Source organism: Ornithorhynchus anatinus, unplaced genomic scaffold, assembly GCF_004115215.2.
Source record: "Ornithorhynchus anatinus isolate Pmale09 unplaced genomic scaffold, mOrnAna1.pri.v4 scaffold_93_arrow_ctg1, whole genome shotgun sequence".
Classification (NCBI taxonomy): domain Eukaryota; kingdom Metazoa; phylum Chordata; class Mammalia; order Monotremata; family Ornithorhynchidae; genus Ornithorhynchus; species Ornithorhynchus anatinus.
Genome location: NW_024396943.1, coordinates 170,310 through 198,123, shown reverse-complemented (window position 1 = coordinate 198,123; position 27,814 = coordinate 170,310). Strand labels below are relative to the sequence as shown.

Here is a 27,814-nt window from a genome sequence, read left to right as displayed (position 1 = left end):
CGGCAGAGGAGTGGAGTGTACGGGTGGGCTGGAGAAGGAGAGAAGGGAAGTGAGGTAGGAGGGGGAAAGCGGCATGCCAGTTTTAGGTCTAAGTACAGAAAAATACTCAGCTGGTTTTCTCAACTCCGGGCATCCTGTGCTCTGTTGAACGAAGAACCGCCGTCACCAGTTGTGATGTGCCCATCCCTCTCGAAGAGGATCTCCTCGGGGCCAGAGTCAGAGCTCGGGCAAGCACCGTTTTACGGCAGTCGGAGGGGGGCTGGTCGGGCAACATCGCTAAGTCAGTCGATGATATTTACTGAGGGCTTACTGTGTGCAAGAGCACTGAGCTAAGCTCTCGGGAGAGTACGCTCTGTGAACAGCCACTTTCTTCGCCCACCACGAGCTCACAGTCTAGAGGGGGAGACAGGCGTCGATATAAATAAATAAACTGCGGATATGGACATATGTGCAGTGGGGCCGGGGGGGTGAATAAAGGGAGCAAGTCGGGGTGACGCAGAAGGGAGTTGGAGAAAAGGAAAAGAGGGCAAAGCCACTCTCACCCCGTGAATTCCTGAGGCTCCAACCCCAGAATGCTTCGGAATGGGCTAACCGGCCCGAGCCGGGCTGGAAACGTTCTGCTAGGGGCCCCTCCCTGCTCAGATCGCTCCCCCTCTGAAGACGTCATCCGACCCCCTCCCCGCCCTCCCCGCAACCACCTCCCTCTTCCCCTCTGAGCCACACTTAAGCGCTTCCCTCCCCCACCCCCCGCGCGCCACCCAACCACCTCCCTCCCCGACTTCGTACCACTCTTAAACGTTTCCCGCCCCCGCCTATCCCCCAATGACCCCCTTTTCCAACACCTCTTGCTCCACCTAACCTCCCTCTCGTCCCCGCCGTGCGCGCATCCCTCAATCACCTCCTTTTCCAACACCTCGTGCTCCACCGAACCTCTTCTTTTCCGGCCCCGCGCACCTCCAACCCCCCCTTTCCCAACAGAGCGTGCTCCACCTAACCTCCGCCCTCCCGTGCCCCGCCCCGCCCCAACCCCAGGGGCCCCCCTCCCCGCGCGCCCCACCCAACGCCCCCCCCCTCCCCGCGCGCCCCGCCCAACCGCCTCCCTCGCCTCGCGCACCTAACCCAACCGCCGCCCCGACCCCGCACGTTTCCCGCCCGGTGCGATCTTCTATTCCGACAGAGGCCGGAGGTTCCGCGCGCCCGGTGGTCCCGGTGCGTGGCTCCAACGGTCGGGCCGGGGCCCCAGGGAAGAGGAGCGGTTACCGAAGGGGCGGGGGGGACACGCCCGGAGTCGTTGGGGACTGCCGAGGGCTGCCGGGGGAGAGGGGCGGTCGAGGGGGCGAGCCCCCCGACCCCCATCTCGAAAGGCGGGAGCCGCCCCCGGCCCCCCCTTCCCCGGCCCCCACTTCAGGCCCGGCCTCGTCCCGGAGGAGGGCAGGGATGCGGCCCCAACCCGGACAGGGCCACCAGCCCGCTCGCCACCAGCCGGCTCGCCTCCAAGCGCGGGAGGGCTCGGCCCCGGGCCGGGCGAGCGGGCAGCCGGGCGAGCGGGCAGCGCCTCGGCCGGGCTCCGACTTGGGGGCGGGGGAGCCCGGGGCGGGCCCCGGGAAGGCGGGAAGCTGCAGACCCGTCGGGGGACAGCCCTGACCGCCCTCCTTTGTGTCGCAGGTGACGGACGGGGTGACCTCTCCACACAGCTAGGGCGGGCCGAGCTCTTCGGCCGAAATGGAAGACCGGTTTCTGTTTGACGGCGTTTCCGATCTGGAAGACGTAATGCAGACGGACGCTTTTGAAAGAGACAGTCAGGTCTTTTTGGACAACGCCGTCCTGCACGACGCGGCGGGGGAGACCTACGAGGAAAAATTTAATTTCTTTAAAGATATCTATCTGTCGGAGGATGACGACAGAGATGTCGTGCCGTCTCATTTCAACCCCGTTGACGACTTTAACGAGAATGATATCTTCGAAGAGTTTTTGAAGCTCCAAGACCTAAGATCTATAGAAGAATCTCTTTCTTCCCCACCTCATTCCTCCAATGACCAATCACTCTTTTCCTCGGCGACCCAGGACAACCCTAACAATGTCCCCTTTAGTGTTCTCGCCAAAGAAGGTGCAGCTCACCTTTCCCAAGAGATGCCGGTAAGACCAAAGCTAGTTACGTTCAAAGGCACCTCTGGGCGACCCTTTGCCACGGGAGAGTTGGGTGGGTGCAGATAGGTGTGAGAGGTCCAGGGGATCCCCTGGGACAGGCACTTTCATTCATTCATTCGGATTTATCGGGCACTTAGCATGTGCAGAGCACTATGACGAGCGCTTGAGAGAGTAAAATAGAACAATAAACGGACACATTCCCGGCCCACAACGAGCTTATAGTCTAGAGGGGGAGACAGTAGAAATAAATAAAATTACAGATAGGTACAAAAGTGCCATGGGGCGGGGGGGAATGAATAAAGGGAGCTGCTCGGGGTGACGCAGAAGGGAGTGGGAGGGGAGGAAAGGAGGGCTTAGCCAGGGAAGGCCTCTTGGAGGAGATGGGCCTTCACCAAGGCTTTGAATGGGGGGGTGGAGGGGGGCGGGGAGAGTAACCGTCAGATAGAAGGGAGGGCATTCCTGGCCGGAGGCAGGACACAGGCAAGAGCTCAGCGGCAAGATAGAAAAGATGGAGGCACAGTGAGAAGGTTGGCATTGGAGGAACCAAGTGTGCGGGCCGGGTTGTAGTAAGAGAGTGGTGAGGTGAGGTAGGAGGGGGCGAGGTGATTGAGTGCTTTAAAGCCAACTGCGAGGAGTTTATGACCTACAGTGACTAGCATTAGATCGTGCAAGGGGATCTTTATTCAGCAGTATCGGTTGCGCGATGGTGCACCTCATTTTACGTCTTAACCACGGAACAGATTCGTTTTCCTTTCTTTTAGGCATTCCTCTGCCTGCCGTCCAACCACCAAGAGATGGATTTGTCACTGAGTGTAGAAGACAGTTTAATGGGACAGTCTGTTGTGTACCCCATCGCTCCACTCCCGAGTGTCAGCTCGCTTTTGAGCCTCCATAATTATTCAAGGAATCCGCTTACAATGGTAAACTTGCAGTGTTCTCACAGAGTCTTTAGGTTGCACTTTGGCATTAGAAAACAGATGTCTTCCAATTATTCATATGAAGAGTCTTTGCCAGCAGTGACATCTCTGAGCCAAAAGACAGATAAATGGGTTTGGGTACCTGGATACATGTTATCCTGTGGGTTTCTGTGGCAATAGCCAAGAGGTTTAATATTTTTAATTGTAATAATTGTGGTATACGTTATGTACTTACTGTGTGTCAGGCACTGTACTAAATGCTGGAGTACGTACAGGGTGATCAGGTCAGACACAGTCCGTCGCCCACATGGGGCTCACAGTCAGAGTAGGAGGGAGAACAGGGCTTGAATCCCCATTTTACATACGAGGAAACCGAGGCACAGAGAAGCAAAGCTACTTGCCCCAGGTCACCCGGAAGATAAGCGGCGGAGTCGGCATTAGAACCCAGGTCCTCTGACTCCCAGGCCTGGAGTCTTTCCACTAGGCGTGCTTGAAAGTGGAGGGGAAGGATCCATTGGAGAGTGAGCTGTTAAAAATAGCAGGGAAGAAGGGTCAGTGCAAATGTTTTAATTGGGTGCGAAGGGGTGGGGTCCAAGTTGCAGGTGGAGAGGGTAGTTTTCGAAAGGAGACGGGTGACCTCTTGGGAGGCAGCTGGGAAAGATGAGCGAGTGCATTATGGGGGTTGGAGGGATCTCGGCCTGGGGAGCGAAGGAGAAGATAAAGGAGAGTTCACCCCCGATGGTTTCCATCTTGGCTCAGCGATACTACAGGCCACCACGGGTCTCAGGCAACTGCACCCATCAGAAACGCAGACCTATCTTGGCAGAATTTGTTGTATTCCGTCTGGGCCAGCAATTCCGCCAGGGAAGGAGGAGCTGGCCTGGTGCCAGCTGCCTTTGTTTAGAGAACTGCAGAGGGGGCTGCCTTTCCCTCCAAGGCCTCAGTGGGTTTGGAAGTTGGTGCCACTTATAGTAATAGTGAGAGTTTGACTCTTCTACTCAATCGATTGGTCATTTTTGAGTGCACGTTCAGTCTGTCACCAAATCCTGTTGGTTCTACCTCTACAACATCCCTGGAACCTATCCTTTCCTCTCCGTCCCAGTATTAGCACGCTGATCCAAGCTCTTATCCTATCCCGCCTCCATTACTGCATCAGCCTCCTCACTGATCGCCCTGCCTCCTGCCTCTCTTCTCCAGTCTATACTTCCCTCAGCTGCTCAGAACATTTTTCTAAAAAAAACCACTCAGTCCAAATCTCCTCTCTCCTCAAAAAACCTCAGATGGTTGTCTGTCACCTGCATCGAAAGAAACTCCGTACCACCAGCTTTTAAGGCACTCAACTAGCTCTCCCCCTCCTATTTTACCTCGCTGATCTCCTACTATAACCCAGCCCACACACTTCACTCCTCAATTGCCGGTGTACTCACTGTACCTCGATTGCGTCTGTCTTATCGCCGACTCCTTGCCCACTCCTCTCTTTGGCCTGGAGTGCCCTCCCCTTCCTTGTCCAACAGAAAAGCCCTCCCCCATCTTCAAAATCCTACTCAAATCACATGTCTTTCCCCTTCCCGGACTAAGCCCTCATTTCTCCTATTTGCCCTCCTTTCTTCGTTACCTACGCACTTGGGATTAAACATCTGTTCTCCCTCCTGGACTGAGACTGAAGGCCCCCATGTGGGACCTGATTATCTTGTGTCTACCCCAGAGTTTAGTCCAGTTTTTGGGACAAAGTAAGTGCTTAACAAATCCTATTATTATTATTATTATTGTTTCAGTGCCTGTCTCCCCATCTTGTCTGTAAGCTTCTTATGGGTAGGTATCTCCCTCCTCTGATGTATTGTAGTCTCCCAAGCACTTGGTACAGTGGTCCGCACACAGTAAATACACAACAAATACCATTGATTGATTGAACACCTACTATTCATACATTCATTCAGTCTTACTTATTGAGTGCTTACGGCGTGCAGAGCACTGTACCAGGAGCTTGGGAGAGTACAATATAGCAATAAACACGTACATTCCCTGCCCACAACGAGCTTGCAGTCTGGGGGGAGCAGACATTAATAGAAATAAATATATTACAGATACGTACATAAGTGCTGTGGGGCTGGGAGGCGGGGATGAATAAAGAGAGCAGGTCAGGGCGATGCATCTTGGAAGAGACGTGCCTTCAGTAGGGCTCTGAATGGGGTGAGAGAAATTATCTTTCAGATTTGAGGAGGTAGGGCGTTCCAGGCCGGAGGGAGGATGTGGGCGAGGGGTCGGCGGCGAGATAGATGGAGGTATTGCAAGAAGGTGGGCATTAGAGGAATGAAGTGTGCGGGCTGGGTTGTAGTAGGAGAGTAGCAAGGTGAGGTAGGAGGGGACAAGATGATTGAGTGCTTTAAAGTCAATGGTGAGGAGTTTTTGTTTGTTGCGGAGGTGGATGGACAACTACTTGGGCGTTACTAGGTGAAGAGCCCTGTACTGAAAGGGCTTGGCCGAGCACAGTAGAATTAGTAGTCTTAATCCCCATTTTACAGATGAGGTCACTGAGGTCCATGAGGCAGTGAGGTAGAAGCAGTGTGGTTTAGTAGAAAGAGCATGGGCTTGGGAGTCAGAGGATGTGGTTTATAATCCCAACTCCACCCCTTGTAATCCCCACTCCACCCCTTGTCTGCTGTGTGACCTTGGGCAAGCCACTTCCTTCTCTGTGCGTCAGTTACCTCATCTGTAAATTGGGGATTAAGACTGTGAGACCCACGCGGGACAACCCGATTACCTTGTATCTGCCACGGTGCTTAGAACAGTGCTTGGCACATAGTAAGCGCTTAACAAATACCATCCTTTTTTTGAGGGCCAGAGAAGTCGAGTTATTTGCTCAAGGTCACACAGCAGGCAAGTGGCAGAGTCAGGATTAGAACCCAGGTCCTTAGAACCAGTACAGCCCATTTGGGCCTGTGATGATTCTGATTCTGTTTGTTGGGGTCAGGCTCAGGCTCATCTGTTTTAGCTTTTTGTAATGTCATACATGCGATAGCTCTTTGAAGTACTTTTCATTTCTAGAGTCGAACAGAGAGCCCAGCCCAGGTGCTTGCATTTCAGAGCCGACTTTGTCTGTAACTCCAATTCATCAATGGTATTTTTCAATTAGTGATATTTATTGAGTGCCTAATGTGTGTAGAACACTGTGCTTAGCACCTGGAAGAGTACAGAAGAATATAGTTGGTGGGGACAATTCCTGCCCTCAAAGAGCTTGCACTGTAGTTGGGAAGACAGACATTAAAAGAAATTACAGATAGGGGAAATGGCGGAGCATAGGGACTTGTGCATAAGTACTGTGGGTCTGGGGTGGGGAGATTATCAAAAGACTTAAGGGGAACAGACCCATGTGCATAGGAACACTAAATTAAGACATTTTTGGAGCTTTCTAGAGATCTCTAGTACTTTCTTATCCCCACCCTGCACGTCATGTCTCTCCAATTCAATCAGGATACCGAGTATGCAGTTAATGTGAACCAATTCTGATTCTGCCCTGTTGTCTACTCTCCCAGAACAATCAGACAACCCAAAGCAAGGCATCATTCATTTCCTGGCTTTGCAGTATCCCACCGGGCATTACTGGCCTGTTGCTCGACTCCCCCCTTCTCCCTTTACTCTCTTCTGACAGAACACATGTTTTTACTGCACTTGTTTTTTTAAGAGAGTGCAGTGGTGCTAGTTGTTGGAGTGTCCACTTATGGAGGGGAGAAGAAAATCACTCATTCATTCAATAGTATTTATTGAGTGCTTACTATATGCAGAGCACTGTACTAAGCGTTTGGAATGTACAACACGGTAACAGAGAACCTTTAACAAAGAACCTTTATGATCAAATTTGGGGAATGGTAAGCTTTTTTTTTTGGTGGAAGCCACATAGCCTAGTGGACAGAGCACAGGCTTTGGAAAGCTACTGAAAGCTCTCCTCCAGGAGGCCTTCCCAGAATAAGCCCCCCCTTTTCCTCTGTCCCCCTCCCCATCTCCCTGACTCGCTCCCTTTGCTCTACCCACCTCTCTGCCCCTTAGCACTTGTGTATATATGTACATATTTATAATTATAATTTTATTTATTTTGATTAATGATGTGTATGTATCTATAATTCTTTTATTTATAATAATGCTATTGATGCCTATTTACTTGTTTTGATGCGTCTCTCCCCCCACTAGACTGTGAGCCCATTGTGGGCAGGGATTGTCTCTGTTGCTGAATCGTACTTCCCAAGTGCTTAGTAGAGTGCTCTGCACACAGTAAGTGCTCAATAAATATGATCGAATGAATGAATGAATATTAGACGGGACCTCTGCCCTCAAGGAGTTTACGATCTAGCAGGGGAGACAGACACTAAAATAAATTGCAATTAGGAAGAGGCCGTAGAGCGTGAAGGTATAACATAAGTGCTAGGACAGCAGAGGGGGTGTATGAGTATCCAATTGCTTAGGTGACACACAAGTGCTAAAGTGGGAATCGAGGGGCTGCGGGGGGACAGTCAGTAATTCTCAAAGTAGCAATGTAAAGCAAGCGTCGCAAGTATGCATCTCAGTGTGATTTTTTTCCCTAGGATAACATGCCAAAAGTTGATAATGCTGCAAGTGACACCCAGGAAACTTTTCAGAATCCATATGTTCAAGGTGACTCTGGTGTGGGTCCACCGTTTCAAGAGACAGTGGATGATGCCAGCTCTTCACACCGTAAGGTATTCCAAGCCAGTGGTAAACAATGCCAAAGATGATGTAAAGAGAAAATAAGCATGATTTGATTGCCCCAGTTAAATATTATAGTATGTTCATTGATTTCTTCCAGCTGCCAAAACAGCTTCTTCCCCCCCTCCACTCTTTCTGACCTTGTGGCAGAAGAAGCTAACCTTCTCAAAGTGCCTCGATCTCATCTCTCTTGCCACTCGCCCCTCTCCCACATCTTCCCTCCAGCCTGAAACACCCTCCCTCCTCAGATCCGACAATTACTCTTCCCCCTTCAAAGCCTTATTGAAGGCACCCCTCCTCCAAGAGGCCTTCCCTGAGTAAGCTCCCTTTCCTCTTTTCCCTTTCCTTTCTGCGTCACCCTGACTTGCTCTCTTTATTCACACACCCCCACCCCACCCCACCCCCCAGTCACACAGCACTTATATACATATCTATAATTTATTTGTTTATATTAATGTCTGTCTCCCCCTCTAGACTGTAAACTCATTATGGGCAGGGAATGTGTCTGTTTATTGTTATATTGGACTCTCCCTAGCCCTTAGTATAGTGCTCTGCACACACTAAGCACTCGATAAATACGAGTGAGTGAATGAATGAATTTGGGGAAGTTGAAGCCGTAGTGGTGCACGTAAATCCCTTCCTACAAGTCCCTGGGAGAGAGTGAGAAACAGCATGGCCTAATGGAAAGAGCACAGGCCTGGGAATCAGAGGAGCTGGGATCTAATCCCGGCTCTGCCCCTGGCCTGCTGTGTGACTTTAGGCAAGTCACTTCTCTGGGCCTCAGTTTCCCCATCTGTAAAATGGGGGTTCAATCCCTGTTCTCCCTCCTATGTTGACTGTGAGCCCCATATGGGCCAGGGACTGCGTCCGACCTGATTGTCTTCTTTCTACCTCAGGCTTAGTACCTTGCTTAATAAACATCACTTCTTTGTACTTTGTGTCAACGGGGGCAGGTAGTCTCCTCGCCACCCCCTAGCCCCCGCACTCAGGTTTAACATTAGCCTTTTCTCCCCTTAAACGAGTGGAAGAGTTGGACCCAGTTAAGAGATTAGTAATAATAATACTGTGGGAGCCGAAGGCGACATCCACTATTCAGAGTGAAATGAGGCAAAATGAAATTGCTTTTCTGGTGTTCAATAAGAGTACTCTCTTTGTAGCATTTTTTTGCTCCTCCGTTCACCCGAATTATGAGTCGGATGTTGCTTTAACAACTGGTCGTTGGTCACCTAGAGTCCTGGGGCCACGTATGACCCATGTATAGCTTCAGATGGCCTGGGTCAGCCCAAGTGAGGCCGGGGCGGCCTCCAGCTAAGGGCGGGGTTTCAGCCACGACTGGGATCCTCACGACCTGTCCGGGATGCCAGCTACAGAGTCTCTTATCCATGGCGAGTAGGCCTTTGGCCTCTGCACGAAGCTTTCTATATCGAGGGGGGCTGTGGGGGCAACCTCCCAGTATGGGAGCCCTCAACACCTTGTTTGCCATGAGCTATCTCCCTCCCAGGCCCTTGTGCCAGAGTGAGAGGGAGGGGCTCGGCAGGTTGACAGGCGAGCCCAGGAAATAATGGCCCAGACGTCAATTTATGACTACGGTCGCTCCTGTTAGATCGCGAGCTCCTCCTCCTCCTCCGTGGGTCTCCCACGTGTCCAATCCAGCCCTCTATTCGGCAAGCGGAAGACACGATAGATCCCACCCCGGTACAGTTGGCAGCAATGCCGATCTCTTCAGAACCATGCGCCACTTAGCCTGTGCAGTCACACCGTTTGTCTGGAAGAATTAACCTTGTTTTGTTTTGTCTTGTTTTCATGTCTCTCACCCTTTCTAGACTGTGAGCCCGTTGTGGGCAGGGATTGTCTCTATTTGTTGCTGCTCTTGGTACAGTGCTCTGCACAGAGTAAGCTCTCAATAAATATGATCGAATGGATGAATGAAGAATTAGAACAGTGCTGCTAAATGAGTCTGAAAGCTTGATCCTGAAAGAAAATATAAAACCATTAAAAATAGAAACTCGTTAGTGGGGAATGGGAATATGGCACAGAACTATTTTATCATCCTCCATTTAGATGACCTATTCAAAGTCAGAATTAGCAGATTCAAGGTTCTTGTAAAGTGTTATACCTGAAGCACAGAGTTGTCCTGTTGAAAAGAAAAAAAAGACAGTGATGACTTTTATAATAATAATAATAATAATATTGGTATTTGTTAAGCGCTTACTATGTGCTGAGCACTGTTTTAAGCGCTGGGGTAGACATAGGGGAATCAGGTTGTCCCACGTGGGGCTCACAGTCTTAATTCCCATTTTACAGATGAGGGAACTGAGGCACAGAGAAGTTAAGTGACTTGCCCACAGTCACACAGCCGACAAGTGGCAGAGCTGGGATTCGAACTCATGAGCCCTGACTCCATTCATTCAATAGTATTTATTGAGCGCTTACTATGTGCAGAGCACTGTACTAAGCGCTTGGGATGAACAAGTCGGCAACAGATAGAGACAGTCCCTGCCGTTTGACGGGCTTACAGTCTAATCGGGGGAGACGGACAGACAAGAACAATGGCACTAAACAGCGTCAAGGGGAAGAACATCTCGTAAAAACAATGGCAACTAAATAGAATCAAGGCGAGGTACAATTCATTAACAAAATAAATAGGGTAACGAAAATATATACAGTTGAGCGGACGAGTACAGTGCTGTGGGGATGGGAAGGGAGAGGTGGAGGAGCAGAGGGAAAAGGGGAAAATGAGGCTTTAGCTGCGGAGAGGTAAAGGGGGATGGCAGAGGGAGTAGAGGGGGAAGAGGAGCTCAGTCTGGGAAGGCCTCTTGGAGGAGGTGATTTTTAAGTAAGGTTTTGAAGAGGGAAAGAGAATCAGTTTGGCGGAGGTGAGGAGGGAGGGCGTTCCAGGACCGCGGGAGGACGTGACCCAGGGGTCGACGGCGGGATAGGCGAGACCGAGGGACGGTGAGGAGGTGGGCGGCAGAGGAGCGGAGCGTGCGGGGTGGGCGGTAGAAAGAGAGAAGGGAGGAGAGGTAGGAAGGGGCAAGGTGATGGAGAGCCTTGAAGCCTAGAGTGAGGAGTTTTTGTTTGGAGCGGAGGTCGATAGGCAACCACTGGAGTTGTTTAAGAAGGGGAGTGACATGCCCAGATCATTTCTGCAGGAAGATGAGCCGGGCAGTGGAGTGAAGAATAGACCGGAGCGGGGCGAGAGAGGAGGAAGGGAGGTCAGAGAGAAGGCTGACACAGTAGTCTAGCCGGGATATAACGAGAGCCCGTAATAGTAAGGTAGCCGTTTGGGTGGAGAGGAAAGGGCGGATCTTGGCGATATTGTAGAGGTGAAACCGGCAGGTCTTGGTAACGGATAGGATGTGTGGGGTGAACGAGAGGGACGAGTCAAGGATGACACCGAGATTGCGGGCCTGCGGGACGGGAAGGATGGTCGTGCCATCCACGGTGATAGAGAAGTCTGGGAGCGGACCGGGTTTGGGAGGGAAGATGAGGAGCTCAGTCTTGCTCATGTTGAGTTTTAGGTGGCGGGCCGACATCCAGGTGGAGACGTCCCGGAGGCAGGAGGAGATGCGAGCCTGAAGGGAGGGGGAGAGGACAGGGGCGGAGATGTAGATCTGCGTGTCATCTGCATAGAGATGGTAGTCAAAGCCGTGAGAGCGGATGAGTTCACCGAGGGAGTGAGTGTAAATGGAGAACAGAAGAGGGCCAAGAACTGACCCTTGAGGAACTCCAACAGTTAAAGGATGGGAGGGCCCATGCTCTTTCCACTGAGCCATTTTATCTTTCAGGTGATCTGTCCTTCGGAAAGGGAGATGCAGCTCCGTCCAAAGAATTCTGGCAAAGGAAGACGAAGACGAAGCAAACTTCATCTGGGTCCTAAGAAACGATATCAGAATAATCGCTTTTACTCAGGTATCAAGCAAGTGGAAAATGAGAGTGTGTCAGTTATCAGACAGTTGTTTCTTTCCTCTCATCTCCTCTCTGTTTGATAAGTGATGGTGTCAGGGCTGGTGGGGAGGTGGCGATCAAACGAAGAATCCAAGCAAACAGAAGGTTGTGCCCTTTTCAAGGGAGTTGGGACGGATTCAAGTCCCAACTGCCCCTCTTGGAATCATTTCTTTCTGCCCAGAAAGACTGACCACCATCGCCCCCCCTGCAGGAAAATTCATCAGGAGAGTGAGTGGAGACAGTAGTCTTCCCTCCCTCCCTCAGGCCCTACAGGCCCATGCAAGATAATAATAATGATGATGGTATTTGTTAAGCGGTTACTATGTGCCAAGCACTGTTCTAAGCACTGGGGTAGATACAAGGTAATCAGGTTGTCCCACATGGGGCTCACAGTCTTTAACCCCATTTTACAGATGAGGTAACTGAGGCACAGAGATTTGAAGTGACTTGCCCAAGGTCACACAGCAGACAAATGGCAGAGCCAGCATTAGAACCCACGTCCTCTGACTCCCAAGCCCGGGCTCTTTCCACTAAGACACGCTGATTCTCATAGGCCATGCTGCCGTCTATCCTGAGGCTGGCTGCGGAGCTCCTGGGGTGGAAATGCATGTTTCATGTCATGTCGTTCAGCGGGAAAAGAATCTCTGTGAAGGGTTTTTGAATGTCCTCTGTTTCCTGTCTTTTACATGACTTTATCAGGGCACATCTGTGTCTTTGGACATCAAAGATGCCCCCATTTTCTCAGTCCTCAGTTTAGAGTGAAAATTCCCTTGAGAAAGAAACAGAATACTGAAGAGGGGGAGTCACACTGTACACTTGTAACTCAGCCCTTTGGCAAGAAGGTGCATCCAAATCTCCCAAGACTTTTCCCATGTGCCAGAGGAAGAAGAATTTGCATTCTGTAAGTTCATTTTTATTATGTTTTCCTTGCAGATGGTAAACCTGAGGTTTCTGTATTAAAACGAATTTTGATGACCCCACCTGAATTAAAAGTCCCCTCAAAACAGGTGAGACCTTTTTGGATGACAACTTTTAGAAAGCAGATGTTTAGAGTTCATATGCTGTATCCTGTGACTTTCTAACCACTGGATAAGACGTGGGACCCTACCCACAGCCCCCTGGCTTCACCCCCCCCACACCCCCGCGCCAAATGGGCCTTTAATTCACAGCTTTAACATTGGCAGCAGGGGAGGGACAGCTGGAGCAGAACCATTTCTGTGCTGCTCCAAGTGGAACAGATCGGGGCCTAGCAAAGGCACAGCTCCTCGGGATGTTTCAATCAGTCATTCATTCAATCAGTGGTACTTATTGAGCGCTTACTGTGTACAGAGCACCAGACTAAGCCCTTGGGAGAGGACAGAACTACAGAGTTAGTAGACATGTTCCCTGCCCAAAGGAGCTTCCGGTCTAGAGGCAGTTTCCAGTGAGACATCAGCTGAGATTGGATGCAGAGGTGGAACCCCAGGGTCCTCATGCCCATTGCAGTTGACAGCTGGGATCAAGATCCTCTTGGAACTCCGAAGGGCTGCCTGTTAAGGCATGGCAGGAACACCCATTTCTTTCCCATCTCTTTGAGAGGAATCTTCCTTCCACCCTTGGGAAATAATCTGGGTCTGTCCACCTCATTAGACTGTAATCAATCACTCATATTTATTGAGCACTTCCTGTGTGCAGAGCACTGTACTAAGCACTTGGGAGAGTACAGTATAACAGACAATTCCCAGCCCACCACGAGCTTACAGTCCAGAAGGGGAGACAGACATTAATATACATAAAGAAACTATGGATGTGCACATAAGTACTGTAGGGCTGATTGGGCGGTGAATGAAGGGAGCAAATCAGAGCAACACAGAAGGGAGTAGGAGTAAAGGAAATGAGGGCTTAATCAGGGAAGGCCCCTTGGAGGAGATGTGCCTTCAATAAGGCTTTGAGGGGTCGGGGGGAAGTAATCGTCCGTCAGATATGAAGAGGGAGAGCATTCCAGGCCGGAGGCAGGATGTGGGCGAGAGGTCGGTGGTGAGATAGATGAGATGGAGGTACAGTGAGAAGGTTAGCATTAGAGGAGCGTAGTGTACCGGCTGGGTTGGAGTAGGAGAGCAGCGAGGTGAAAGATTATAAGATCCTTGAGGGCAGGGAAAGTGTGTGTCTTGCTTCTGCTGTGTTCCCAAGCAGGAAGTACAATGCTTTGCACTCAGTAGGTGCTCAGTAAATGCCATTGATTGGGTTTTCTCAGTTTTTTTTTCAACCTCAACATCAGCAGTGGTGTTTATTGAACACCTTTTTTCATTTTCAACAGCTGGATCATGGAGCCTCAGCATCAGAAACTCTGGGAGCCACATATCTGCCAGAATTAAGCCTTAAATGTCCACCTCAAAAAGCAGCCAGGTAATAGCTTTTCAAACAATTATCTGCCATTGATTTCTATACAAAAAATCTCATGTGGTACCTGGCACATTTATGATGTGATAATGTTGGAGAAGCAGCATGGTCTAGTGGAAAGAGCATGAGCCTGGGAGGCAGAAGATCTGGGTTCTAGTCTTGGCTCCGCCACTTGTCTGCTGTGTGTCCTTGGGCAAGTCACTTCACTTCTCAGTGTCCCAGTTCTCCTGTTCTCCCTCGTATTGAGACTGTGAGCACCATGTGGGACAGGGACCGTATCCAACCTAATTAACTTGTTATCTATCTCAGCATTCAGAACAGTGTTTGACATGGTAAGCACTTAGCAGATAGCATAAAAAAAATGGTTTTCGACCATTGGAATACTCATCCATATGAAGGTCTCATGGATGGAAATAAGATTCAGAAGGACATTACTACAAGTTCGAGTTGGTCAACGGTCAGAGTCCCAACAGTGAGTACCTCGGGATGGCATAAGGAGTAGGAAGGGTGATCGGGGAAGTCAAAAAGAGGTAGAGGAAGAAAGAGAAATAACAAATAGGGGGAGTAAGAAGGGGAGACACGAAGAAGAGGTGAAATCAATCAATCAGTTGTATTTATTGAGCACTTACTGTGCAGAGCACTGCACTAAGCACTTGGGAGAGTACAGCACAACAGAATTGGTAGACGTGTTTCCTGCCCACAACAAGCATACAGCCTAGAGGGGAAGACAGACATGAAAGTCAATTTCAGGTAGAGGGAATTGCAGAGTAGAAGGATGTTGATGGAAGCGCGGTGGGGCTCGGATATCAAAGTACTTAAGGGACACACAGCTAAGTGCATAGTTGACATAGAGGACAGGGCAGATGGGGAAAAGTACAGTGCTCTGCACACAGTAAGCGTTCAATAAATGAATGAGAAGAGGGCCTGTTCAGGGAAGGCCTTTTGGAGGAGTTGTGATTTGCGGAGGGTGTTTAAGGTGGGGAGACTGGAGGTCTAAATCCTGATAAAACCCTCCCTGGACCCCGAGGCTCCCTCCAGTTATCGCCCCATCTCCCTCCTACCATTCCTCTCTGACTTTCCCATCACTGTAGACGGCACCACCATCCCTCCCGCCTCACAAGCCCATAGCCTTGGCATCATCCTTGACTCCTCTATTTCGTTCAACCCACGTAGTCAGTTCATCACTAAATCCTGTCAGATTGACCTTCACAACATTGCTGGATTCTGGAATGTGTCTGTTATGTTGTTATATGATACTCTCCCAAGTGCTTAATATAGTGGTCTTCAGACAGTAAGCACTCAATAAATACAGTTGACCGACTGACTGAAGGAAGAGGGAGTTCAAGGCCGAGGGAAGATGTGGGTGGGATAGATGAGAACAGGGTGAATTCTAGAGATGGTGTAAAGGTAGAAGTGACAGGATTTGGTGAGAGATTGAATGTGTGAGTTGGATGAGAGAGATGCGTTGAGACTCGTGCCAAGGTTACGGGTTTAGGAGACAGGGAGGATGTTGCAAGAGCAAGATCGTAACTGGATTCTGGTGGTAATATGGACACAGAAGTTATCCCAGGTGCCACTCATGGGGTACTGATGCCATGGATAGCATAAGCTTGTCAGAGACCTTCATCGCGGGCCTGAGTGAAATGCCATGCCAGTAGAATAGTCATTTACTAGGCCTTTTTATTTTGAGAGAACTCTCTCCTGCAGCAATGCCACAGAGAGCTTTGCTCCTAACACCTCTCTCCCCCCAGCCTAAAAAAAGTCTGATCAAATAAAAAATTTGACTAAAAATAGAAAATATGACAGAACCTAGGCCATTCTTTGTGCCTGCTGAGGCTCACCACCATCAGATGTGTCATCCCTGTGGCATCAGAAGATATTAGAAGTTTAGGTGTTTTTTTAGGCAGTTTTTGAATGTATATACAAGGCTTTGCTTGTACAGTGAAACAACTACTGCCCTAGAAAGCTTTTATTACTATTAATAATAATGATAATAAAATGATATTTGTTAAACACTTACCATGTGCCAGGCACTGTACTAAGCACTGGAGTGGATACAAGCAACTCCGGTTGGACACAGTCCCTCTCCCATGTGGGGCTTACAGTCTCAACCCCCATTTTACAGATGAGGTAACTGAGGCACAGAGAAGTGGAGTGACTTCCCCAAGGTCACACAGCAGACAAGTGGCAGAGCTGGGATTAGAACTGATGACCTCTGACTCTCGGGCCCATGCTCTATCCACTACACCATGCTGCTTCTCTGCAAAAGAAGCATGCTGCTTCTTTTGCAGTGTCCTAGGATTTTGCAGTCCCAGGAATGAGGCTTAAACCTGCCTTGTGGCACGCTAGTCAAGTTAAGGAATATGTGCAAAAGTGGTGGGAAGAAAGCAGAAGAATTCCAGGGCTATGCTCACTTCCGTGAAACCAAGAACTTCTGCACATCATTAAAGACGCCCCACAGCCTGAGACTTACAGCCATGGGATCCCTGGACGGGGGCGGTCGCTCCAGCCCCATCCCAGGCGACGAGGGAAGGAGTCCCTTAGAGACGGCTCACGCTCCCCTCCCTCGCATCTCTGACCACGGGAGACTAGGCCCTTCCAAACCCAGGAATCCTTCTGACGGGCCGAGACCTGGCACGTGACCTAACTCCCGAGGTTGTCACCACAGGCGTTGGAGCCGGAGAAAAACGGCACAGCCCCCGGACCCGACGGTAAACCTGCCAAGATCTCCTAGCAGTTGAAGAGCGTGGCCTAGTGGAAAGTGCCCAGGCCTGGGAGTCAGAAGGACCTGGGTTCTAATTCTGACTCCACCACATGTCTGCTGCATGACCTTGGGCAAGTCACTTCACTTCTCTGTGCCTAGGTTAGAGAAGCAGAATGGCTTGGTGGAAAGAGCACAGGCTTGGGAGATAGAAGACATGGGTTCTAATCCCAGCTCCACCAGTTGTCTGCTCTGTGACCTTGGGCAAACCACTTAGCTTCTCTGTGCCTCAGTTACCTCATCTGGAAAATGAGGATTAAGACTGTGAGCCCCAAGTGGGACAACCTGATTATGTTGTATCTACCCCAGTGCTTAGAACACTGCTTGGCACATAGTAAGCGCTTAACAAAGGAGTTATTATTATTATCTGTAAAATGCAAATTGAGACTCTGAGACCCATATGGGACCTAGACTGTGTCCAACCTGATTACTTTGTATCTACCCCAGCCCTTAGAAAAGTACCTAGCACATAGTAACTGCTTAAGAAATAAATCTGAGCAGGGAAGGGCCAGCCTGCTTAAATCCTCTAGACTGTAAGCTTGTTGTGGTCAGGGAATGTGTCTGTTTATTGTTGTATTGTACTCTCCCAAGCGCTTAGTACAGTGCTCTGCACACAGTAAGCGCTAAAGAAATACGACGGAAGGAGTGAATGAATGAACGCCTACAGAGCCTCGTTCTCAACCCCTGGACCACCAAAGAAGTGCCACAGTATCTCAGCTGCAAAGGAACAGTGGGGTCAAGAAAGTTTTTTTCTCTTTTTAAGTGGGGGAGACTTGAATATGTTTTGATCAATCAAGCACATTTAATGAGCACTTACATGACATCCCTAGAATCTTCTCTTTCCTCTCCAGCTGGACTGCTAGGGACAGTGTCTACTACCCGCCTGTGTACCAGCGTTTAGAACAGTGCTTGGCACATAGTAAGCACTTAACAAATACCATGATTATTATTATTATTCTTTCCCAGTGCCTAGTACAGTGCTCTGCACACAGAGAGCACTTATTAAATTCTACTATTACTACCAGACCCGTTCAAGCACTCATCATTTCCTGCCTTGGCTACTACCTTGGCTACTTCATCAGCCTCCTCGCTGACCTCCCTGTCTCTCCCCTCTCCAGTCTGTGCTTCACTCCGCTGCCTGATCTGAGAAACCATTCAGTCTATATCTCTCACTACTCAAAAACCTCCAGTGGTTGTTCTCTGCATTAGTCAGAAGCTCCTCACCATCAGCTCTAAGGTGCTCAATCAGCTCTTTCCCTCTTACCTCGCGTCACTACTCTCCTACTACAACCCAGCTTGCACGGTCCACTCTTCTAATGCCAACCTACTCTCCGTACCTCAATCTCATCTGTCTTGCCACCGACTCCTTGCCAGAGTTCTCCTCCTACCCTGGAATTCCCACCCCCTTCATATCCAATAGACCACCACTCTCCCCACCTTCAAAACCCTCCTAAAATCACATCTCCACCGAGTGCCTTACCCAGACAAAGCCCATTACCTTCCCTTGTCTGGTCTACCCTTCTGCATTAACTATGAACTTGGCTGTGTAGCCCATAAGCCAGTGGTTGCCTATCAACCTTCGCACGAAACACAAACTCCTTACCCTTGGTTTCAAAATTCTCCATCACCTTGCCCCCACCTACCTCACCTCCCTTCTCTCCTTCTACTGCCCACCCCGCACGCTCTGCTCTTCTGCCTCCCACCTCCTCACCGTCCCCCATTCTCGCCTGTCCCGCCGTCGACCTCTGGCCCACATCCTACCGCTGTCCTGGCATGCCCTCCCTCCTCAAATCTGCCAAACTAACTCTCTTCCCCTCTTCAAAGCCCTACTGAGACCTCACCTCCCCCAGGTGGCCTTCCCAGACGGAGCCCCTCTTCCCCTCTGCTCCTCCTCCCCTCCCCCCCGACCCTCTGCTCTTCCCCTCCCCTCAGCACTGTGCTCATTTGTATATATTATTTATTACCCTATTTATTTTGTTAATGAGGTGTGTATCTCCTCGATTCCATTTATCTTGATGATGATGTCTTGTTTTGTTCTGTTTTGCTTTGCTGTCCCGTTTAGACTGTGAGCCTGTTATTGGGCAGGGATTGTCTCTATCTGTTGTTGAATTGTACATTCCAAGCGCTTAGTACAGTGCTCTGCACATAGTAAGTTCTCAATAAATACTGTTGAATGAATGAATGAATGAATGAATGAATGAATAAGCCCTTGTTATTCACCCCACCCCCAGCCCCACAATACTTATGTAAATATCTATCCTGACTGGATTACTGCATCAGCATCCTTTCTGACCTCCCAACCTCCTGTCTCACCCCACTTTAGTCTATACTTCACTCTGCTGCCTGGATTATCTTTCTACAGAAACGTTCTGGGCATGTCTCCCCCCACCTCAAAAATCTCCAGTGGTTGCCTATCAACCTCCATATCAGGCAAATACTCCTCACTCTTGGCTTCAAAGCTCTCCATCCCCTTGCCCCCTCCTACCTCACCTCCCTTCTCTCCTTCTACATCCCAGCCCGCACACTCCGTTCCTCTGGTGCTAACCTCACTGTGCCTTGTTTTCGCCTGTCCCGCTGTCGACCCCTGGCCCACGTCCTACCTCTGGCCTGGAATGCCCTCCCTCCTCAAATCCACCAAACAATCACACGTCCCCCCTTCAAAGCCCTACTGAAAGCTCACTTCCTTCAACAGGCCTTCCCAGACTAAGCCCCCCTTTTCCTCAGCTCCCCCTCCTCTCTCCATCTCCCCGACTCGCTCCCTTTGCTCTACCCCTCTCCCCACCCCACAACACTTGTGTATATTTGTACATATCTATAATCCTCTTTATTTATATTGCCTGTTTACTTGTTCTGATGTGTATATATCTATAATTCTATTTATATTGATGCTATTGATGCCTGTTTACTTGTTTTGATGTCTGTCTCCCCCCTTGTAGACTGTAAGCCCGTTGTGGGCAGGGATTGTCTCTACTGCTGAATTGTACTTTCCAAGTGCTTAGTACAGTGCTCTGCACACAGTAAGTGCTCAATAAATATGATCGAAAGAATAAATGAATATCACTATACTCTCCCAGTTCCCCTAACTGTAATTCATATTAATTTCTATCTCCCACCAAGACTGTAAACGCCTTGTGGGCAAGGAACATGTCTATCAACTTGGTTTTATTCTACTTTCCCAAGTGCTTAAGACAGTGCTCTGCACACAGTAAACATTTCATAAATAGCACTGATTAACCGATTTGCTGAGCTGTGTAGCTGTGTAATAAAGTGATAGCCTCCTATACCACACGATTCCTGACTTTATAAACACAAATTTCCTTTTTTTGCAACATGATTACCCCACAGAGGGACAGGTTTTCTGTCGGGGCTCAGAATTGGATACTTAGGTATCTATTAGCTCCTTAGCTCTCAACCCTGGGGTCTTTGGCTTTTACAGAGTACAGAGGGGCAGTGTGGATTAATGGAAAGTGTAAGGGGAGGTCAGGAGACCTTGGGCAAGACACTAACTTCTCTGGGCCTCGCTTTCCTTATTCGTAAAATGGGGATAAGAAACCTGTTTTCTCTCCTTAGGTTGAGAGCCCTATATTGGACAGGAGTTGTCCAATTCAGTTATTTTGCATCTACCTCAAGTATGCAACACATAGTGCTTAATAAATTTAATTCATTAATGTCTTACCAATAGGGACTGCTATTTTCTTACCAATGGTGACTTGTGCCTCAACGGCAGCTGCTACAACTCGTATGACAATCTAAATTGTGACACTGGAGAAAATAAAGCCATTAAGGTAAGATTTCAGTTTATTATTTCTTTAGAAAGTACCCTCAACAAGCATGATTTAGGTTCCTGAAATTTTTTTTTCTCCTCCAGGGCCCTGTCTTTCCTGTGAATGCAAGGTCCAGGGTCCTTGGAGAGCGTTTTGAGCAGCATTTCCCCTAATGTGCATCTAGGGGACTGGGTCGTTCAAGGGGAGGTTGTTCCTCATTTTCAGTTGTACTCACCTAAAACATTGGGGACTTTATTGTAGTTTTCAGTTTTTTGATGCCCATACCCATGCAACATCTGCCGGGCAAGGGTGTTGGGGAGTCATCGATGAGCGTATCATCTCAGCTACGTGTTGGCAAGTAGGGTCATTTTTTAAATGGTATTTGTTAAGCACTTACTATATGTCAAATGGGAAGCAGTGTGGCCTAGTGGATAGAGCAGGGGCCTGGGAGTCAGAAGGACTTGGGTTCTAATTCCGGCTCCGCCACTTGCCTGCTGTGTCACCTTGGGCAAGTCGCTTCACTTCTCTGGGCTTCAGTTACTTCTTCTGTACAATGGAGATTAAGACTGTGAGCCCCAGGTGGGACAGGGACTGTGTCCCACCCGATTACCTTGAGTCTACCCTAGCACTTAGTACGGTGCCTGGCACTTAGTAAATAAAGGCTTAACAAATACCACAATTATTATTATTATTCTTATGCCAATAATCATTTATTATATAAATGAAAAATGAACAGTGAGGTCTAAGAATAGGGCCAGGTACCCAAAAGGTTGAAAGGAAAATATATTTATGATGCTTTTAAAATTGATTGTCTTCTAAGATCTCAGACTCCAAAATTCATGTTGATTCTGCTGATGACAAGTGGAGAGGTTGATCATTTTCCTAAAAAAAAGCCAAGAAGTTCACATCTTCCCCCCTCCTCAAGAACCTCCAGTGGTTGACCATTAAACAGAAACTTTTTGCCAGCGGCTTTAAGGCACACAGCTTGCTACCTCCTGCCCCACCTCGCTAATCTCTTACTGTAGCCCAGCCTGCACACTCTGCTCCTCTAACTCCAACCTATACTCTCTGTACCTTGATCTCATCTGTCTCTCTGCTGACCTTTGCCCACGTCTTCCCTCTGACCTGGAACCCTTTGCTCCTCCACATCTGACAGACCACTGCTCTCCCCACCTTCAAAACCCTCCTAAAATCACATCTCCTTCAAGAGGCTTTCCCTGATTTAGCCCTCATTTCTCCTATTCACTCTCCCTTCTGCATTATGTATGCACTTGATCGGTATCTCTTAAGCACTTGATAGTCACCCCACCCCCAGCCCCACACCAGTCAGTCGTGTTTATTGAGCACTTACTGTATGCAGAGCACTGTACTCAGCGCTTGGAAGAGTACAATATAAGACACATTTCCTGCCCACAATAATAATAATAATAATAATAGTATTTGTTAAGAGCTTACTGTGTGCCGAGCACTGTTCTAAGTGCTGGGGAAGATGCAAGGTAAGCAGGTTGTCTCACATGGGGCTCACTGTCTTAATATCCATTTTACAGATGAGGTGACTGAGGCACAGAGAAGTTAAGTGGCTTGCCCTAGGTCACACAGCAGAGAAGTGGCCGAGCCAGGATTAGAACCCATGTCCTCTGACTCCCAAGCCCGTGCTCTTTACACTGAGCCATGTTGCTTCTCTGGAGTTTACTCAAGGAGTTTACAGTCTAGAAGGGGAGACAGACATTAATATAAATGAATAAAATTACAGATATGGACATAAGTGCTGTGGGGCTGGGTGGGGGAATGAATAAAGGGAGCAAGTCACAGCAACGCAGAAGGGACTGGGAGAAGAGGAAAGGAGGGCCTAGCTGAGGAAGGCCTCTTTGAGGAGATGTACCTTCATTAAGGCTTTGAACTTGGCGGGGGGGGGAGTAACTGTTGGCTATGAGGAGGGAGGGCGTTCCAGGCCAGAGGCAGGACGTGGGCGAGAGGGCGAGATAGAAGAGATTGAGGTACATTGAGAAGTTGGCATTAGAGGAGCGAAGTGTGTGAGCTGGGTTGTAGTAGGAGAGTAGCTAGGTGAGGTAGGTGGGGGCAAGGTGATGGAGTGCTTTCAAACTGATGGTGAGGAGTTCCTGTTTGATGCAGAGGTGGATGGGCCCAGGAGGTTCTTGAGGAGGGTGTGGGGGAGAGAAGGCAGGTGAGGAGGAGTTACCTCATAGGTAAAATGGGACTAAAGACTGTGAGCCCCATGTGGAATGTGAACTGGGTCCAACCTGATTTGCTCGTATCTACCCCGGCACTTAGTACAGTGCCTGGCACGTGGTAAGCGCTTAACGAAGACCATGAGAAAAAGAGAAACAGTGGAAGCAAGAGTTCGGAGGCGGGCAAGATGAGAGTGGATTATAGTTGGGAGTGAGTTTGGCAGGAATGAAGATTGTGATTTGGGAAGTATCAGATGAAGTGGAATGATCTTGTAGTAGCAGCATTAATAGTCCTTCTTAAGCGCTCACTGTGTGCAGAGCATGGTACTGAGCTCTGAGAAAAACCAATTACCCCGGCAAGAGTAAGAGGCAATCCCTGGCCCCCCAGGGCTCCCCATCTGAAAATGTGGTGGGAAAGGATTTGGTGACAGACACATAAGGAAAGGTGAAGTAAAATAAACCTGGAACGGCATAGTAAAGTGCAGAGTCCCACAGGCCCAGTGGCAGAGGTGCTGCTGTCCAGAGCATTGAGAGTCAAGTCATGTCCAGAGCTCCCCAAAATTCTAAAATCTGGAGAGGCTGCACCCTGCCACTGCTGAAATCCCCCACAACCCAGCATGCACAAGGCGCTGGCCGGGGGAGCACGGCAGGAAGGTGGCAGTTGGGTGTGAAGAGTTGCCGAAAGGTGTTCTGCTGCGGCGGAATGGACAGAACTGATGGCGAACCGAGGGTCGGGGGTTCCTGTTTGAGAAGATAGATGGATAGCCAATGGAGGTCTTTGAGGAGAGCCCTTGACCCCCTAGGGGCTCCCGATCTAAGAAGAAGGAGTGGAGGGATGGGGGTTGGGGCAGACCCAGGAGGAAAAGCAACCAGAAATATGAAAGACACAGGTGACGCCGTACATGAAAGGACCAGCAGTCACAGAATTCCAGCCGCAGTTCCGGCAGTTCACGTTCTACAAGTTGAGAAGGCCTCACTTGCCCTGCTACTGCTGCTGCTCGGCTCCTTCCCATAGCAGCCAGTAAGCTCTGCCCACAGTGAGCGCTCAGTAAATATCATAGTTTGATCGACTGATGCCCGGGCAGGAGCAGGGGACAGTCGGAGCTCAGGTGTCATTGGGTGGGCATGGGGAGGGGGACAGCGTTTCTCCCGCTCAGCCAAGCACCAGAGGTCAGGTTTAGAAAAAATGTAACCTGGCCTGCTGTGAAGTTGACAGCTGCCAGGGAGAGGTGGGAAGGGGTAAGGAGAGAAATGAGGAGGGAGGGAAGAAGGGAACAATAAAATTCCATTAAAGTTTCAGGGATCTCAGCTAGTTTGATAGAACTCTTCTCCTTTCACCTTTTCCTCTCCCCACCACCCAAATCCGATAAAATTGAGGATGCAAAATTGATTCTGTTTGTTTTTGAAGGAAAAAAAGAAGCTCAGCCTTTTCAGTTAATTCTGATATTTTGTCTCGTTAGGCCAACATTACGTACACTGGTGGCAAAAATGATGATCGAAGTCCCCCACGAAAAGAACTCACCAACAACTCAAACTCTACAGCGACTGAGAATCACGAAGACAGCAATCTTATTTCATCACCTGAGACTGTAGGCCTTCCCAAAGATGAAAATCACGGGTAGGCACCTTGAAATAGTTGCTCAGATCAAGGAAGAACTTTGAAGTGGCCTGACCTCAGAGTTAGAGGACCTGCCCAGTATGGTGTTTCATTGGCCCCTGCTGGCCATCCGACTAACTGTTTACCATGTGAATGTGCTTTGTCCTCCTATGAGCCCTTTGGTTCCCGTGCAGTTGGGGCTGTCTGTCTGCGTGTCTGTCTGTCCCTGGGCAGAACTGACTGCTGTCCCTCTTTCAGGGATGTCTTCGTGGATGGGGCCGGCAGAGGGAAGCTTCCTTTTAGTCCCTTCTAGGTTATGCGGAGCGTACTCGTTTCACCGTCTTCTGGCGTCCCCAGTAATCCCTCTCTACCAAGGCCATCTCCCGGGGCAGAGGACTCCATCGGGATTTGGCAGCCACCCTCTGCCCCAAGTGCCCAGCTACCTCAATTATGACCCAAGGCTCTAGTGGTAGGGTGCAGTTCGGGCAGAGCAGGGCCTGTCTGGAGCAATCCTTCTGCTACTTCGGTAAAGCCGCCACAAGGAAGCAAACCTCTCAAGACCTAGGTCTGGCAATCGGTGATTATTTCTTGAGTGCTTACTGTTGTGCAGAGCACTGTGCTAAGTACTGGGGAGAAAGTGTACAGTAGAGAAGGCATGATCCCGTGCCCTCAATCTAGTGGGGGGGATCGACCTCAAAAAAGTCTGGCTAGGCATCCCTGGAGGAACCCAGATTTTAGGAGACTCAGTCAGTTGTATTTACTGAGCACTTACTGTGTGCAGAGCACTGTACTAAATGCTTGGGAGAATACAATATAACGATAAACAGACATTCCCTGCCCACAATGAGCTTTCAGTCTGGGGGGTGGGGGGGGACACAGACATTAATATAAATCCTGCTCAAGAGAGCTGGTTTGGCAGCTGGAGGACATGTTAAATCAGCCATCATTGCTCTGTACAATAGAGTGTTTCTGAGTTTTGAGTTTTCTGGTCCTTTCACAGATGGGCGATTCCTGGGACGTTTCCAACCTGCTAGGGGGCTGCCAGGAAGCCGGCAGACTTCCTGGTACCCAGTGCCTCAAGGGGAAAGGAAAATCCTTTCTGTAGCTGCCACTCTCCTTCCTGAGTTTCAGGAAGTCAGCGTTGGACATGTGCGTTGGCAGGAATTGCCCAACTGGGTGGTGCTCTAGGCATTTTTTCTTCATGTGTGCATTTCAGATGCCATCCATGTAACCAATTGGTTTCTGACAGGTCGCCCCCATTGTGCATCTCCTGGGAAGCGGTGGAAACCACCTGTGCTCGACTTCTGGCCCGGGGGCAAGAGGCTGAGGAAGCAAACTACCCAAAGCATATAGCAGAGCAATTGATCCTGGAGGAGTTTGGGAGATGTATATCGCAGATCTTCCAAAAGTAACCGAGTCCCCCAAAGGTTTGGAGTGGTGGACAGGCGAATACGGTTTACAGCGAAGAGGACAGCAGAAATCAGAAAGCCTGATATATGACAAGTTGATAATTTCACCTGATTCTCAGATAAACCTTGCCCCAAAGCCCTCAGGGGCACAATTCCCGTGGCAGAGCACTGCGCCCATATTTCCTGCCTCGGGTGGCCTCTCGAGGCCTCCTCCCAGAGAGTCTCAGCAGAGGAAGGCTTTCCTCGATGGGGAGGAGCGTCGCCCAGACGGTCTCCAGACTGGGCCACCCGCCAGCTCCTGGGGCTCCGGGGGGCGATGGGCTCAGTCACTCTCTCTGCTCCTGGTCAGACCCATTGGGATGGCTGCCGGCCAACGGGGCCACTCAGGGAACAAACCCCAGCGGGCGCTATCTGTGCTCGGGCCGGCTGGCCTGTTTGGAAGGCGCTCGGTCCCAGCTTGTGGTCATGTGATTGGAGCAGGTCTCCCGTGACCATGCCCAGACCGCTGCTCTCCTCTCTTGCCACAGCTCCTCTGGCCACAGGAGCACCTCAGCGGCTCCTCGGGGACTGCCATGGCCCCTTAGCTCTGGTGGGCTGTTGACTCCTTAGGAGCAGGGGTCCCCGGAAGTGGACCCTAAGCCAAGATCTGGGGAAGGGGGAATGGAGCGAGGCTGGCCAGAGCTTCCCTCTGGAGCCAGAAGATACCCAGAGCTCCCAGGAGTTCTTGGGGTTCTGTTTGCCTCTAAAGCCTGTGGGAAAATGGCCTTGCAAATGGCCCAATGCATTCGTCTCTGTTCATTCCCTGGTTCTGAAACTTCCCTATCAACAGGAGTCACAGCAGTCGCACTTTGAAATGCTGGTTCATCATTGGCCATGTCGGGCTGATGACGCCTTGGTCCTGGGGGTGGGTGGGGACCCCTGGCTATTTTCCCCAGTTGGACCGTCAACCCTCCATCCCTCTTTTCCTACTGTTCCGACCTCCCCCATCTCCAGCCCAGAATTGGACATTGTAGATCTGTGGTTGCCTTGGGTGAGCCACCACCCACTTCCCCCTGACCCCCGGGGTGGCCAGATCAGCAGTGTGGGTTGCTTCTGCAGTAGTTCTGGTCCTGAAGCAAGTCGTCGAGCCTGTGAGATGTTGATCCCAGCTAATTGTCCCCCAAGGAACAGGAAGTGCAGGACCCACCCTTAATATCGGTGGTCTTGGGTGACTGCCCGGTTCTCCCGCCCAAGAAAACATCTCCACTCTCGCTCCACCTCATCTGCTCCCCGCCCTATCTCGAGAAATTGGGTGAGGTCCCCTCCCTAATGGCTTCGTCAGCGCTGCCATGGGGGTTGATTTTCCGACGACGGGCTGTCAGGGTACCTTCCAATGTCTGCAGATACTAATGGCACCTCCTCCAGGGAACTGTGACCTGGGATCACACTCATTCCAGCAGCTGATTCTTGATTGGAATCTCTGCACGTGTTTGGGAAAGGGTCACATTTTCCCAAGTCACTTAATCATTGTTTTTGATATGCATTAATACCGTTGGAAGCACATAGTTGGGCACCGGCAAGCAGGTGGGGTTGGTTAATAGAAGTAGCTTGTTTTAAGTTCTGTTGGAGAAGGAAATACAGTTCAAGTGGCTAATGGCCTCAGATAGAAGATACCCAGAGCTCTTTCCAGAGTAAGTTATTCCTTACTGGAATAACTCCGTTCTCCTCTGGGACTGGATAAGGTGACGCTGAGGCGATATCAAACTCATTTTGCCAGTCCTCCGGGTTTCAGCGGTTCCCCACAACTGCGAGGCACCAGCTCCCACCCCAAGAGCATGGGGAACGGCAAGGGAAATCAAAGGTCCCTGGGAAAGCATCGCCCTGATTTCCCGCAGAGCCTCTCAAGAGGCCAGAGGTACTAGGGGACATAGTAGTCCACCCACCAATTTTAAAGTTCAGATGTTTTAACTATGGCTGTGATTGAAAATAAAGTGTTAGATATTA

General features: G+C 49.9%; 1 protein-coding gene across 2 annotated transcripts; it reads left to right on the top strand.

Annotated features, from left to right (window-relative positions):
* The first annotated feature begins 1,142 nt into the window (after window positions 1–1,142).
* On the top strand, window positions 1,143–27,814 carry LOC103167607 (tesmin-like). Of its 2 annotated transcripts, XM_029057334.2 has the most exons (10): window positions 1,143–1,209; window positions 1,666–2,136; window positions 2,910–3,068; window positions 7,643–7,777; window positions 11,573–11,696; window positions 12,666–12,739; window positions 14,029–14,117; window positions 20,555–20,657; window positions 24,286–24,443; window positions 25,672–27,814. In XM_029057334.2, exons 2-10 carry the CDS (start codon window positions 1,723–1,725, stop codon window positions 25,832–25,834), a joined length of 1,419 nt encoding a protein of 472 aa, XP_028913167.1. In that variant the 5' UTR covers window positions 1,143–1,209; window positions 1,666–1,722; the 3' UTR covers window positions 25,835–27,814. The 2 variants fall into 2 exon arrangements, with proteins under 2 accessions (XP_028913167.1, XP_028913168.1); XM_029057335.2 differs by lacking the exon at window positions 1,143–1,209 and having other exon boundaries at window positions 1,623–2,136.

Coding starts and splice junctions, on each gene's coding strand:
- LOC103167607 (XM_029057334.2), top strand. CDS start 1,723: ATGGAAGACCGGTTTCTGTTTGACGGCGTTTCCGATCTGGAAGACGTA. Junction 7,778..11,572: donor CCAGCTCTTCACACCGTAAG/GTATTCCAAGCC, acceptor TTTATCTTTCAG/GTGATCTGTCCTTCGGAAAG. Junction 24,444..25,671: donor CCCAAAGATGAAAATCACGG/GTAGGCACCTTG, acceptor GGTTTCTGACAG/GTCGCCCCCATTGTGCATCT.